The following is a 14,712-nucleotide window of genomic DNA, read 5'->3' as shown; positions in this document are numbered from 1 at the left end:
TTTATAAATTATAAAATATATATTTTATATATTTATTGACTTTAAAAAGCCTGTGTATTTCTTTTTACAGCAGAATCATTGATTTTTAGGTTTGGTATACGAATATGAAACTTTAAAAATTTATTTCATTTATTTTTTATATGTTGTGTTTTCAAAAAAGATACAAAATTTGATATATTCGCTAAACACGTCAAAATCTTTTGAGCACGTATTAAAAAGTTTTATCTAAAAATGGAATAAATACTAAATAAAAATAAAAATAAAAATGAAAATAATTCAGCAGTTCAGTGGTTCAGTGGCTCAATTGGCTATATAGGCCATATATAGGCAAATTCTGTTCTACATATTTGAGTAGTATATCCTACTAGGATTTTTCTCAGTGCAAATACAAAAAAATTTCTTTGACAGCAAATGGCAGGAGTAGTAGGAGCGTAAAAATGAAATCCCAGCTCGGCCATTATTGAGCGATAAATTGATTAGATGTACTTGTGAATGTTTGTGATTCCCTTAAATTGCCATTTCGATGTTAATTTTATTAGGGTGTCGGTAATAAATTTCACTGAAACTTGAATATCATAAAAGTAAATATCTATGTTCGCTGAGCAAATGTGTGCACTGCTCTTCAATGGCATCGAATTGAATTGTAATGAAACGAATTGAAATGTTAAAATTAAAATCACTTCACATAAGCTTCGAAATAATGCGCACACACTGTGGTTTTAACATAATAAATTTTCAATTAGTACTATTTACTAGTCAACTAAAATATGAAGAAGTGAAGATACTCGCACTAATGCGTGCGTTCACGAGTTTTGAAGTGTACTGTGCAGATATCAAATTGCAAGTAATCTGTAATTTATCATATCTATCATATTTAATGTCAAGTGTGTGGTTGATGGATAAGTATAAGTCCTTAACCTCAAATATTTAATAATATTTAAACAGTATACTATTCAGTGAAATATAATAACACTTAGGATTGATATTATGATTTCGAAATGCTGTACATGTATCTCTTTGAGAAACTATAAGTAATATAGGCCGTTTTTTGTTGTTCAAAACATATAATTTATTTTATGGTATTGACAACTTCTTATTGCAAACTATGGGTATACATACGGATGAAAACTTTAGGTTTTGTTAAGAGAATGAGGACTCGGTCGCACACGTGCTGTTAAAATCCCCTGCGATAATGCCCATACGGAATAGGCTCTTGGGAATGTATATTCTTACGGAAGAGGTCATAAAACTCTGTAAAGGGCTTACAGACCTACTCTTAACACAGAAGGGGGCACAATAGACTCGACGGTCGCAATGACACAGATGTCCCCTACCAATGATAATAATAATAATTGTATACTAACTCATATGCAGTTGTGAGAATATCGACAATATTTTAAGATTTATAATTCTGTAATTTTAATGATATATAAAGCTCTGTGATAATAAATAGTTACGGTCCGTGATATTACAAAGGCTCAGTATTTGAGCACAAGCGGACTTTAGGCTAAAATTCGTCACTCCAACCTAACCTAACCTAACCTAAGTAGTTGAAAAACCGAAATTTCTCTACAATTTTAGTATTTTACTTTGCAGCAAAACTATATATTTTCTGATTCTTTAAATATTATGAGAATTTTGCAAATACATATTTGATAATTCTGTTCAAGTTTTTAGTGCTCATATATATATATTTTCCTATTATATTTGGATTCATAAAAATATTTCTATTTTTATAAAATTTTAAGAAAGCAAGACAATAAAACAAAATAAAATGAATCAAAAAGGAGTAGTCTAGTGCAATCATGGCAGATCCCTTATTGTGAAAGATTTTCTAATAGCAGATGTGAATAAAAACTGCTAGCGCAGTAATCTATCAGCTTTTAAACTGGCGATTGTTATACTAGAATCTGTTTACTAATTCAATTTTAAATAGTAAACAATAATAAGTATTATACAATCAAAACTGCAACTGCTACAACCTTGATTATATCATCTGTTTTGTATATAGATAAGATACTGTATAGTATATTTTACTATTTAACTATCATAGATAAACTAAATAAATTTAAACCACGTAAATAAAGTAAATTTAAAGTATAATTGCACTAAAAGGACTATTAAAAAAAAAGATTTTGACGTGTTTAGCGAATATATCAAATTTTGTATCTTTTTTTTATAAGATTTTAAAACTAAATGAAGTAAAATTAATTCAAAATATAATAAATATTGCTTACAAAAATCAAAAATTTTCTGTAACCTACATATTTTCCTTATATAAAATGTACCAAAATAGGATTTATTTTTACCAATTTTATAAAACTCGCTACAAAAATAGAAAAAAGAAAATTCATATAATTATTTGAAAAGTATATGTTTATTCTGAAAATCGACTTAAATTGTATACAAAGAGAAAAAACCAAACGATGTCAGCAATTCACAACTTTAATATTAACAGAAACATATTCCAATGTAGATTACCATAAATGCGAACACATACATACACACTTAAACACAAACCCATTCATACAAAATTATTACTCACATGCCGAAAAGTAGGCAATGAAATTTCACACAATATGGCGCACATTATGAATTTATGAAATTACAAAGATTCTTCTTTTTCTATGACGAGTATTAAATTAACGAAGGAGGACGAGGACTCAATTAAAGAAAAACAAAATTAACTAATATGAGTAAAAATCTTCTTTCAAGTTAATTTTAATTAATTTATTAAAATGATTAATGAAATGATTAATTTTTAATTTAATAAATTATATAACTGAAATTGCTTATTGTTAGTTCGTCAAAAAAGCAATAAAAAAATAGTAACTACAAAATATATTAACAATAAAAATATAATTTAAATATTTTTAAATTAATTTTGAAATTTTTTTTATTTATTTTAGTATGATTTGAATTAATGTAAACCACAAGCATTACTGCGGTTTCCTATTACTTTAACCTGGTTGGCGTTCTATAGTTGTACTCCATTTGAAATTTCCATCACCACTGTTCTACAAGCCAACTGACGGAAGCAATAAGCACCAATCTACTAGATTACATATGCTTAACTTGGATTAAGCACAAAATAATTGAATTGAATCACTTGAGTGAATAGCAATCAGTACGCAATGTTAACTCATACTTTACTTAATATTAGAATATACATGACCTACAACAAAACAACTTAACCCGCTCGACATCAGTCGTCAGGCTTTGCGCAACAGGATTTATGTTGCCTACATTCCTAGCCGTATACTGTCAACAACCTCTGCACACTCCAAAAGTGAAAAAAGTACATACAATTATTCGTAACATCTTCTTCGCTTTACCCGATTTCCAAACACACTTTCCAAATACAATCAGTGCACAGCAGGTGATGTTACGCGAGCAAAGTGTTTCCGGCCGCCATCACAGCTTTCTAAGTTTTTAATAAAAATGTTGTTAATGCTTGTATAATTCTCAAAACGCCGCAGCACTTGAAACTTAGATATTCAACTACACTGTATACAACTACGGCTGCAAGTCTGGGAATAGTTGATATACGTGCGTACTCCGCATACCCGAAGCACTTAACTAAAGCCAGCATCTTCACAGAATGTCTGGCAAATGGCGGTAGTATTAAGCACCAATACAAACTGAAACATGTTCTACTTCAATTGTTTACCGTTTTACTTTGTTGCGAGGCCAGCTCAGTAGCATGTTATTCAGTTAATGGAACGCAAGTCAACGAAAATGTTATCACCAATAAACAAATACAGTTGGCGAAGTTTTCAACACCACCATGCGGTGCAAAAAATGTTACTATCACGAACCCGTTTGAGATGCCACCAAACTCTTCTACAATGTCAAACTCAAACACAAGCACTGTCGAAACTTTTGGTAGTTCAGTTCTTGAGACAGCAAACACTGCATCAACCACGACCACAGCGCCCACAACCACTAAAACATTGGCTTCTAATGTGTCTAACACAACATTTGATGAAATTCCACAAATTCCTGTGTACATACGCACCACTGCCATGTTCTTCTGCATAATTATTATGGTGTTGGGTGTAATTGGCAATATTATGGTAAGCAGCAACTTGAGGCAGCATTGCTTTAGCTAAGTCAGTTTGATATCTAAGAATTCCATTTATTAGGTGCCAATTGTTATTGTAAAAACCAAGGATATGCGCAACTCCACCAATATATTTCTAACTAATCTCAGTATTGCGGATTTGCTTGTGTTGCTCGTTTGTACACCCACGGTGCTGGTGGAGGTCAATACCCGCCCAGAGACCTGGGTATTAGGCCATGAAATGTGTAAGTATATGGCTTAAACTAATATTGTTTAGTTTGAAATATTGAAAAACTTATTTTTCTATTAATTTAATAACTCAACTAATCCCAATAATTTATTTATTTTTTTATTAATTCAGAGCTAATTAAAGATGTTGAATATATAAAAAATCAATGGTTTTATATAATATTGAAGACAATTGCTTTTATAGAATATGTCATAAATCAATATATTTAAAAAATTTTTTAAAACTTAAAACGAATTACTCAGAACTGAATATATGTATAAAGTTAATATATGATAAATAAACTTCTTATCTGTAAAGTTATAATGAATGAATAATCTTAAATATTCCATAGAATTAACAATGCTGCCATATAATTTAAATATTACTTAATTAACGAATACTGGAAATTTAATCTGTAACCGACTTCAACAGATGGATGTGCTACTGAGCACAGTCCATTCAAGCCCACAAAAATGTTAAGTATTTAGTCACTTACCTTGAATATTAATCATTGTCTATTTTTAAGTGACAGATCTTAATAAAAGAAAATAAATTAAAAAACAAAAAAAAATTAACGAATAGTTGTAATAACTTCATAGTCCTTACTTAAATGTAAGAGAATATATATTGTACTTATATAATATTGATATAGTATATTATAATACTAATCTTATTTCAGTAAAAATAAAATAGAAACCATAAAAAGTCAGCGTTTAACCTATTTAAATACATTTGCGTAGAACAAATTTATTGTAATTAAAAATTTTTAATTTTCAAATATTTTAATATTAATTTTAAACATGCGATCAACTCTTTAATGCTAAGTATAAACTCTCTTTGAAACATCACTGTGACCTGTTAAAATAAATTAAATGATATATTTTTACAATTTATATTAATTTATTTTTGAAAAAACATATTTAAAAAAAAAAAACAAAAAAGAAAATATTTAATATAATATTTAATATTTTATACTTGTTCGTATAGGTAAAGCTGTTCCGTTTGTGGAACTCACTGTTGCCCATGCAAGTGTGTTAACCATATTGGCCATATCCTTTGAACGTTACTATGCCATATGTGAACCACTCAAAGCCGGCTATGTCTGCACAAAGACTCGAGCAATATTTATATGCTTCCTAGCATGGGCAATCGCAGCGCTATTTACTAGGTAAGTTTTCTATGTAAGAGAAGAAGCACATAATTTATATACACATTCTATTGGCTATCTTTGAATGAGTTTACTCATACTTTTTTAAGAATATCCATATATAAGATTTATTTTTTTCTCTCAGAACTGCTATATATCTATCTTTTGTTCCTTATAATCTATATGTAGTGCACGTTTTTGCTATTTTCTGTCAAATGTTATCGTAATATTCATTAGATTTGCTACTCTTCCTCCTTTATAAGTGTGTTTATTATTTTGTCGCTATTTTGATGATTTTAATGTAATTTAATTATTCAGATCTTTTCATTGTACACCAAAACAATTATTTCACTCATTTGTATGATAATTTCCAAAAAAAAATGCTTTATGCAAAGAATGGAAAGTGTTAAAAGTGTTATTAATAAAAATAAATTCTTAAAAGTGCATGCATTGTGTATTATTAAAATTAAAAATAAAAGCAATTTTAGTTTATTCAAAAAATTATACAAAATTGTAAAAAATTAAATTACCAAAAATTCAAAATTATATTCCGTTTTTATTGATGTTTTTATCTTTGTTATATCAAAACTAATAAACAAACGTCCCTTTTCTTTTGTTCATTGACATTTATTTTGAAGGCGAACTCGAAAGGACCCTTTTCTTATTTTTAGGTTAGCAAAAATAGAATAATAAAAGCAACAAATTCCGTTCATAACGCTGTGTGTTCACTGACCTCGCCGCAAAAATATTATACTTTATTGTCATATTTTATTTTTTTATTCGTATATTAATTACAAGTCGTACTACTACTCAGCACACTACTTACTCTGCACTCTTCCAACAAACACAAATGCGTACAAAGTTGGAAATAATTCGAATAGAGAATTGCATACCCACTTTTGAACAGTTTGGGAAGCATAAATGCAAAGATTACTGCTTTTAATTTTCACATTCCACACTCAATAATTTACCTCTGTCATTTATTTAATCCTTCTCTTATATAATTTCATGTTACATCTTTAAGCTATGTTCTTCTTCTTCCTCTTCTTTCAACTCTTTCACTTTCCTTAACTTTCCGCATAACAGATAAAACTTATGCAAAGCTTAAACGCACAGACAACATAAAACTGTAACCCAAAATTATTTTTTACAGCCCCATACTTTATGTAGCAGAATACAAAACGGTTGAATACATTGATGGATCATCTGTGGCGGTCTGCTTGACACAGGCAATCACCAAACTGACAATTGGCTTCTTTCTGATGACCATTATATTCTTCTTTTTGCTGCCACTCATTATACTAATTATACTCTACGGTATTATAGCCAAAAATCTAATTTCGAATAATGGTCCGATGTTACGTATACGTCCCATCAAACCAGAATTAAGTTTGAAGGCACGCAAACAGGTGGTGCTTATGCTCGGCGCTGTTGTTCTATCATTCTTTCTGTGCCTATTGCCTTTTCGTATGCTTACCATGTGGATTATATTGAGCTCAGAACAGACATTCATCGAAATTGGTATTGAAAAATATTATGGACTATTGTATTTTTGCCGTATTATGTTATACTTAAACTCAGCAATCAATCCAATATTATATAATCTGATGTCAACGAAATTTCGTAAAGGATTTTTTAAATTAAGTTGCAGTACTTGGAATTTTATTTGGAGAACATTGACATGTGGACGACCAAAGTGCACACGTGCCAGAATGAATGGTAAAGTAATGGGCACAACAACAAATACAACAACATCCAATACAACAACAGCAACATCGTCTAGTTTATTATCGCGTAGTTCAAATCGAAGATCAAGCGAAGAAATTGCACGGACGAGAGTGCAAATTCAAATGCAAATGCCCTGTGGCAGTGACAGTGAAATGGTGGCAATGTTGCATGTAAATGATGGAAATGAAATATTGCAATCCACAACAGACAACAGAAATATGCAAATGCTAAAAAATAAAATGAAACAACAGCAAAAACAACAACAACCACAGCAGCGGCAACAACATCGCTTATATATGCTTAGTAATCGAGTGCGGTGTCAAAAACAACATAATTTTGATTCGAAATCATTTCAAAATCAAAATGAAGAAATTCTCTCAGAATAGATAGCAAGTAAAAGATTGATTGTTATTTATAAGTCCTCAACATACAAAATAAAATTCAAAGCTTTATCACTTATAATAAAGAAATTGACTGAAATGATGTTAACAGACATCAATCGATGTTGAAACTACTCGTGAAATCATGTTAATGCACAGAATGCAATCAGTGTTAAAATAATTGCAGTTACAAACAAGACTTTAATCAAAATTAATGTTAAAGTGACATCAAAAACATAGAAATATGTTTTTGAGTGACATCATGTTAACAGAATGCAATCGGTGTTAAAATAATTGCAGTTACAAACAAGAGCTTAATCGAAATTAATGTTATAGTGACATCATGTTAACAGAATGCAATCGTTGTTAGGATCTCTGTTATTTTGTCTACGAACGGTAATATGTGGTAATTAATAAGCTTACCATAATATCACAATAAAAATTGATAAAGTATTATTAATCTAAGGAATAATTATAAACAAAATATTGATTCCACTCATTTGAAACATCTGACTAGAAGCTACTATCAAGCTAAAATACTTTCGTTATTAGCAATAGCCAGCCAGAATAATTTTTAAAAAAGCGATAAATATTTAAAAATTGTAAAATGTTTGAAATTATTAGTTAGATCTTTAAATACATAGAATGGAATTATTTAATAGTAAAAGTCAATTTTTATTTCATTGATAAAATCTATAAAAAGAGCTTCAGTTGAAGCATATTTTGATACTTCTGATGATGTTAATATCCATATTAAAAATAGTTATACAAAATTTTTGTATATATACACATTCTTAAAAATGCATGTATAAACATATGCGTTTTTATGAAGTGATATATGTATATTTCAGTAATATTTATGCAAAGCATTATAATAATATATGACAATAGACTTTTTACAATAAAAAAAAGAAATTGATATAAAAATTTATGTTAAATAAAAACATCAGCAAAACAGTTTTAATACACAAAATACATAAAACTAATATATATATATACATATATATATATATAAATATAAAAAAGGCAAATATTGATAAAGTATATGTTTTCCATTTTGCATGTTGTCAGTTTGAAATGCCACTTTTTAACCCGTTTACACTTTTGCTTGACTTAACAAAAATTTTTGCAACAAAAAAGTCAATGATGAGCCTGAACATGGGCTATTTAAACTAAAATCGAACTCGAACATATTGTACGAGAATTTGAATGTTGTGGGAAAAGCTTTTAACTTGCTCGGACCAACTTAATCTGTGCCATTTCCATCAGCGACACGCCAATTTTCTTAAGAATTACTCTTATTCCTAGCAATGAATAGAATGTGGGAAAGAAATGAATGAAACTAGAAAAACAATCAATTTTTCGGGCTATTAAACTCAAATGAATGTGCCAAAGATAAACAATGACAACAAAAAATAAAATAAGAATAGATGAAGCATATATTCTTGTCTATCCTAGTATATTGTATATTCTATAAATTGAGCTACGTATAAACAAACCCCTTGGAATATATGGATAAACATGATTTAGGTGTGGTATAACCAATGAAGTCAATGATGTTACTATTGCCTGCTTATTGCTGCTGCTGCTGCTGCTGTTGCTGTTGCTGTTGTTGATGTTAATGTTAATGCTGCTATTGTAGCTACTACTCGTACATTCATTTTGTTGATATTAAAACAGAAAATAACTAAATAATTTTTGTTGATTTTGTTATTATTGTTATTACTGTTGTTGTTGTTGTTGCTGCAAATGCTTTCTCACAACTACACATCCTTACCAAATTTAAGTACAGTGGTGAAAAAATATTTAAGGTAAAGCATCCATAGAAATGCAAACAAGTATTAAAATGAATTATGATTTCTTTTTTTAAATAACAGAAAAAAATGTTTATAGTTTATTATTTATGTATAATGTTTTGCAATAACCAATGATATATTTATAGTTCTTTTAACAACCTTAATAAATAAACAATACAAAAAAGCACCACTGCCTGAACTTTACAATTTACATACAAATTATATATTAGCAACTAAAAGTTTAAGAGTTCACTATAAATTAGCACTTGTAATGCAATGTATAATTATATTATCATATTACAAATGTATTATTTTTGTTTTTATAAATTATACATATTGTAAAAAAATAGACAGTAATTAAATATTTTATAGACTTATACACAACCTTATTCGCATACGCACTTATATATTATATACAGAATACGAATCATAATATTGTTTTATAAATCGTTTTATAAATCTTTTTAAATATTTATTTACTCTCTTATTATATTTAATATTATTACAAATATACGTTATCATATTCCACTGTTAAACTTTATTTCATTTTTATTTACATTTTTGATTTGCCCACATTTTATTAACAGGAACCCCACATATTCCATACCATTTTCTTTACTGTAAATTAATTTTAAATATTTACTTTACACCATGGAAAGCATGTCAATTTGTTTCTTTTCGCATCAGCAGAGTTTCACCCAAATTCCTTAGGTGCTCTATAGTAATTAAAAACAAATTACTGAAAGCTATGCAAAAAATGTTGATAGACGTTTTAATTTAGTCTATAATACAACACATTTTCGATAAAGATAAATATGATATGGACTTTAAATAACAGGAATTTTTACCAAAGCCATCTATTGGCAATTACATGCCTTGATATACATTTGATTTGGTATCGTGTGACTTTTATATTTTGGAAAAAAATGCATTTTTTAATGAATAGAAAGCGTTTTGTGGACATCCGAAAAACACTCGTTCAATACACTTCTACACCGTGCTAAATGCTTTATTAAGTCAGAAGCGGAATATCTTAAAGTAAATAAATCGATTTTACTAAAAAAATATTTGTTATTTACTTGTATAATTTGGAACTCTTCTAGCATATAAGTAGATAGAAAAGGTGAAAGAAGTTGACCCTCCTTTCCTCATAATTTTGGGGTTAGGGCGATAATAAGCCGGATGCGCGATTTCTAGCAAAAAAAAAATAGCACATACAGAAAATTCTAGAAAATGGATTTAGGTAATACTAAATCCACTTATATAACAAAATTTTTGGTGGATTGTTCACAAACACTAGTCCATGCAGTTCTATTGCTGTTATTATTTCTAACTTCTATCTAGTTTTAGTTTTTGACGAGGTTGTGGCTCTGAGGACGAGGAGGAGACCGTGCTCCATCTTATATGTCAGTGTCCTTCTTTAGCTAGAAGAAGATTAAAAATATTCGGATCCCGTTTTATCACCGATGTAACTGGGACCTGATCAAGTTTATAGAACTCTCAGGTTGGGTTTTCTTTATCTAATGGGGGACTCGATACCTTTTTCGGCATTGGCTGTATAGTGATTTAGATCTGTGTACGTACCAATGCAATTCCTGTGGTACCATAATGGACCATCATATCAGCTCAAATGACCTTTTTGGAAACAAGGCCACCACTGCATCCTAACTACCTAATCTGCATTCACCTATCTTTATTTCCAGTGTCACAATGGTTAGTTTTTCGACCCTAAGGCTTTCAGATAAACCTTATAAATTTATTTAGTTTAAATATTCTATATGTAAAGTTATGTAAAAAATAAAAACGATATACTTTGCTTTACTAAATAAACACATATACAAATATTAATAGATTTTTAAACGAAATAAGTTCATTAATATGTAAATTTTACATATTAATTTCGTAACCGAAATTATTAAAATATGAAGCAATAATTAGATTTACAGAGGAAGTGTTTTGCATGAGTGTTCGTTCCTTCTTTTAATTGCTTTTATATTCAAAATTAATTTGTTTTTTGATTTGCATATAATTATTATATAAATTATATATTTTGCTATATATTCTCTATTTTTTTGAAATTAAATATTAAATCAATTAAAATTATTTATTTTTAGTTTTTTATTTATTTAGTTTTATAGGATATGTTAATATTATTCCATTTTATAGTACATAAAACATTTTTTTCGCAGCCCAATCATATTAATAGCTACTTATCGTGAAGAAATCTACTATGACGGTACCGAAGCGGCGGTATGCTTCACATCGGCGGATACATTTTGGTCGGCATTTTACTTTATATCCAGTATAACGATTTTCTTTATGTTACCATTCGCTGTACTTGTGTTGCTGTATGTAGCAATTGCATGCAAATTGCTAAGACGAAATTCCGCATTTCATCGACCTACTGCAGCTTCATCAAATATCACTGCCTCAATGAATGAGCGACAAAGTCGGGCCGAGGTTAAGATGCAAAGCAGTCAGCATCAGCAGAGTAATGGTATGCGCAAGCATCGTAAACAAGTCATTTTCATGTTAATCGCGGTGGTTTCGAGTTTTTTCGTATGCCTGCTACCGTTTCGTGCATTTACTTTATGGGTTATAGCCAGCTCTGCAGAAGAAATTGCTGCGATTGGCATTGAAGGATATTACAATATCTTGTTCTTTTGTCGTATTATGTTTTATTTGAATTCTGCATTGAATCCAATATTATATAATTTAATGTCTTCGAAATTTCGTACTGGATTTCGGCGACTTCTTTTATCCTGTTGTGGTGTAGCTGCCGAACAACGTACCAGAAATATAGCATATACTGCCAGCCATCGTGAGGCTCCTAACACATTATTATATGGGGACAAATTTACTCAGCATTCAATGCGTAGAGATACTGCATTTTTTGTTAACTCTATATCAACGTCGTCGCAAGGCACTGATCGCACATCACTGCGTAGCGGAAGCGTGTCAACTGCGCCTTATAATTCCTTCCCCAATGAACGAAACATTGGTGCTGCAATTATTGGCATGACTGCTGCTTCAATTACATCTGCAAATTTACATGATCGTCAGTGGAGCCTACACTGCGCTCAATAACACATTTCCAGCACATAAAATACATACAACAATTTAACAAAATAAGTTATCAAAAATTAATGTTTAATGTTTGTTAGAAAGACTGATGTACCTTCAAAGTCAATAAACTATTCAAAACATATTTTTTAGGTTTTTTGATCAATTATAAAATAATTTTGTTTTAATGTTTATAAGATTTTTAATTTATGTTTCTAATAACTTAAAAACGGTAATGTAATAAACTGGATTTATTAATATTAATAAAACGTGACTAAAATTCTTTATCGTACGATATTTAGATACCACATTATTCAGTAGAAAATTAACACTTTGAACGAATTAAAAAATGCGCCAAAATACATAAAAATACAAATTTTTTAATTAAAATACGCCTTTTATTTAAATCTTGTATGTGTATTTGATTTTACTTTATTAAATATATTAAACTAATGTTGCAATCTAGTGTACATTACGCAACCAATATAAACAGAATCTTAGATAATCATTATTCTGAAATAAAAATAAAATGTTCAATAAAGTTAATCGAAAATAAAGTAAACCGCCTCATGACACGGTAATACAGTATCTCTTTATATAAGTTTAAGTTTTTTAATTCATTCAATTTAAACTTTAGTTTAAATTTTCCACTTCCTTTGATTCAACTTAAAAAAATTATTATATATTTTTCTTTTTTTGTAAATTGTGTCCATATTGGAATTCGTAATTTTAATAATAATTACCGTCGTATCGTTATCATTTTTATTTATTTATTATTTTATATAGATTTTTGTTTAAATGTTTAGCATAATAAAATAATGTTTCACAGAGTTATTCAGCAGCAACCAGACTTGGTATTCTCCACTGGACGTCCTTGATCAATTTTAACTTTACTAGCGTTTTCAGTAGCACTAGAAGGTGGCCCAACACGATTCTTTATTTCAGCTGCCATCGTCATGAATGCTTGCTCGACATTGGTAGCACTCTTAGCTGAAGTTTCAAGGAATGGAATGCCTAATTGATTTGCATACTCCTAAAATGTTAATACTTAAATTAAAATTTTTTTTCATTTTAATATAATAAAATAAAATATTACCGCAGCTGTAATGTGATCGACAACTTTTTTAGTAGTTAAATCGCTTTTATTTCCCACCAATAGTTTATTTACATTTTCGCATGCATATCGTTCAATTTCTTCGAGCCACTGTTTAACATTATTAAAGGATTCCTGATCCGTGCAATCATATACAACAATGATACCATGAGCGCCACGATAATACGATGAAGTAATTGTACGGAATCTTTCCTGTCCAGCAGTGTCCCACTAAGATTATTTATATCATATTTTAAACAAAACTCAACATAAATTTCACTATTTTTTATATTAATACTTACAATTTGTAACTTAATAGTTTTACCGTCCAATTCTATAGTTCTTATTTTCTATAAAAAAAAAAACACATTGTAAAAATTATATAGTGTTTATAATAATTTAAAAATCATATATAACTTACAAAATCTACACCAATTGTACTGATGTAACTTTCTGTGTATGTATCGTCAGCAAAACGAAGCAATAGGCACGATTTCCCAACACCAGAATCACCAATCAATAGCAATTTGAACAAGTAATCACTGTAATAAATAAATAAACATAGTTAAATCATATTAGTTTACAAGACCCGCAAACACAATTAGTAAATAATAAACTATAATAAATAATAAACTTTTATGGGAATATTAATGTTCTAAATTTAGTGATGAAAATGTATTTATTGGTTAGTTAATCTAAAATCGGTTTCAAGTTCTACGAACTTTTCTTGCAACTGTCGGAAGAATGATTTAGTCAAAAATGACATATAACTCTTTATAACATATGGTATCGTATTTATTCTATATAAAAATTTTGTGATGTTTGTCCACATTAATGAAAAACAATTCGAAATGCCGTTCTATTTTAAACAATATTTCTCATAACAAAGGTGAAAAAAACTGTTCAAACATTTATTGAAATCCCTACTTAAAAAGGTTCTTAATAGAATGTAATACAAATCGTTTAACAGTTATACGTCCTGTGAACAGACACACAGTATGAAATGACTCAAATCCTTATCTATTTAGCTTTTATTTAATTTCGCAATAAATTATATATTTTCTTTATTAAATTAAATGACAATTGACTGAATGACTTCAGATCATATGTGCTTACCGCATGGGCCATTACTTCACATAATCTATTTTTAGCGACAAGTAACTTTATGACTGAGATCGTAACACATATAATATTATATCGAGTATATCTAAAC

The 14,712-nt window shown here is 29.0% G+C and overlaps 2 protein-coding genes across 3 annotated transcripts; one reads left to right on the top strand and one right to left on the bottom strand.

The window, feature by feature from the left end:
* The first annotated feature begins 2,967 nt into the window (after positions 1–2,967).
* LOC119679818 (growth hormone secretagogue receptor type 1-like) lies at positions 2,968–12,651 on the top strand. 2 transcript variants are annotated; one of them, XM_038092379.1, is made up of 4 exons: positions 2,968–4,076; positions 4,146–4,308; positions 5,280–5,460; positions 11,533–12,651. In XM_038092379.1, the coding sequence occupies exons 1-4, from the start codon at positions 3,828–3,830 to the stop codon at positions 12,428–12,430; spliced, it is 1,491 nt and encodes a 496-aa protein (XP_037948307.1). In that variant the 5' UTR covers positions 2,968–3,827; the 3' UTR covers positions 12,431–12,651. The 2 variants fall into 2 exon arrangements, with proteins under 2 accessions (XP_037948307.1, XP_037948306.1); XM_038092378.1 differs by lacking the exon at positions 11,533–12,651 and adding an exon at positions 6,593–8,055.
* A 503-nt stretch (positions 12,652–13,154) lies between these two features.
* On the bottom strand, positions 13,155–14,046 carry LOC119676808 (ras-related protein Rab-1A-like; the record flags this gene model as incomplete). The annotated part of the gene is made up of 4 exons (XM_038088067.1): positions 13,155–13,439; positions 13,503–13,730; positions 13,802–13,849; positions 13,921–14,046. Coding segments are annotated over 4 exons (600 nt in total), but the record flags the coding sequence as incomplete, so codon positions are not given.
* Between the last annotated feature and the right edge of the window lie 666 nt (positions 14,047–14,712).

The sequence above is a fragment of the Teleopsis dalmanni genome, chromosome 2 (genome assembly GCF_002237135.1).
Source record: "Teleopsis dalmanni isolate 2A chromosome 2, ASM223713v2, whole genome shotgun sequence".
Classification (NCBI taxonomy): domain Eukaryota; kingdom Metazoa; phylum Arthropoda; class Insecta; order Diptera; family Diopsidae; genus Teleopsis; species Teleopsis dalmanni.
Note: the sequence above shows the minus strand (reverse complement) of the source record. Positions and strands in the feature narration are given on the sequence as shown.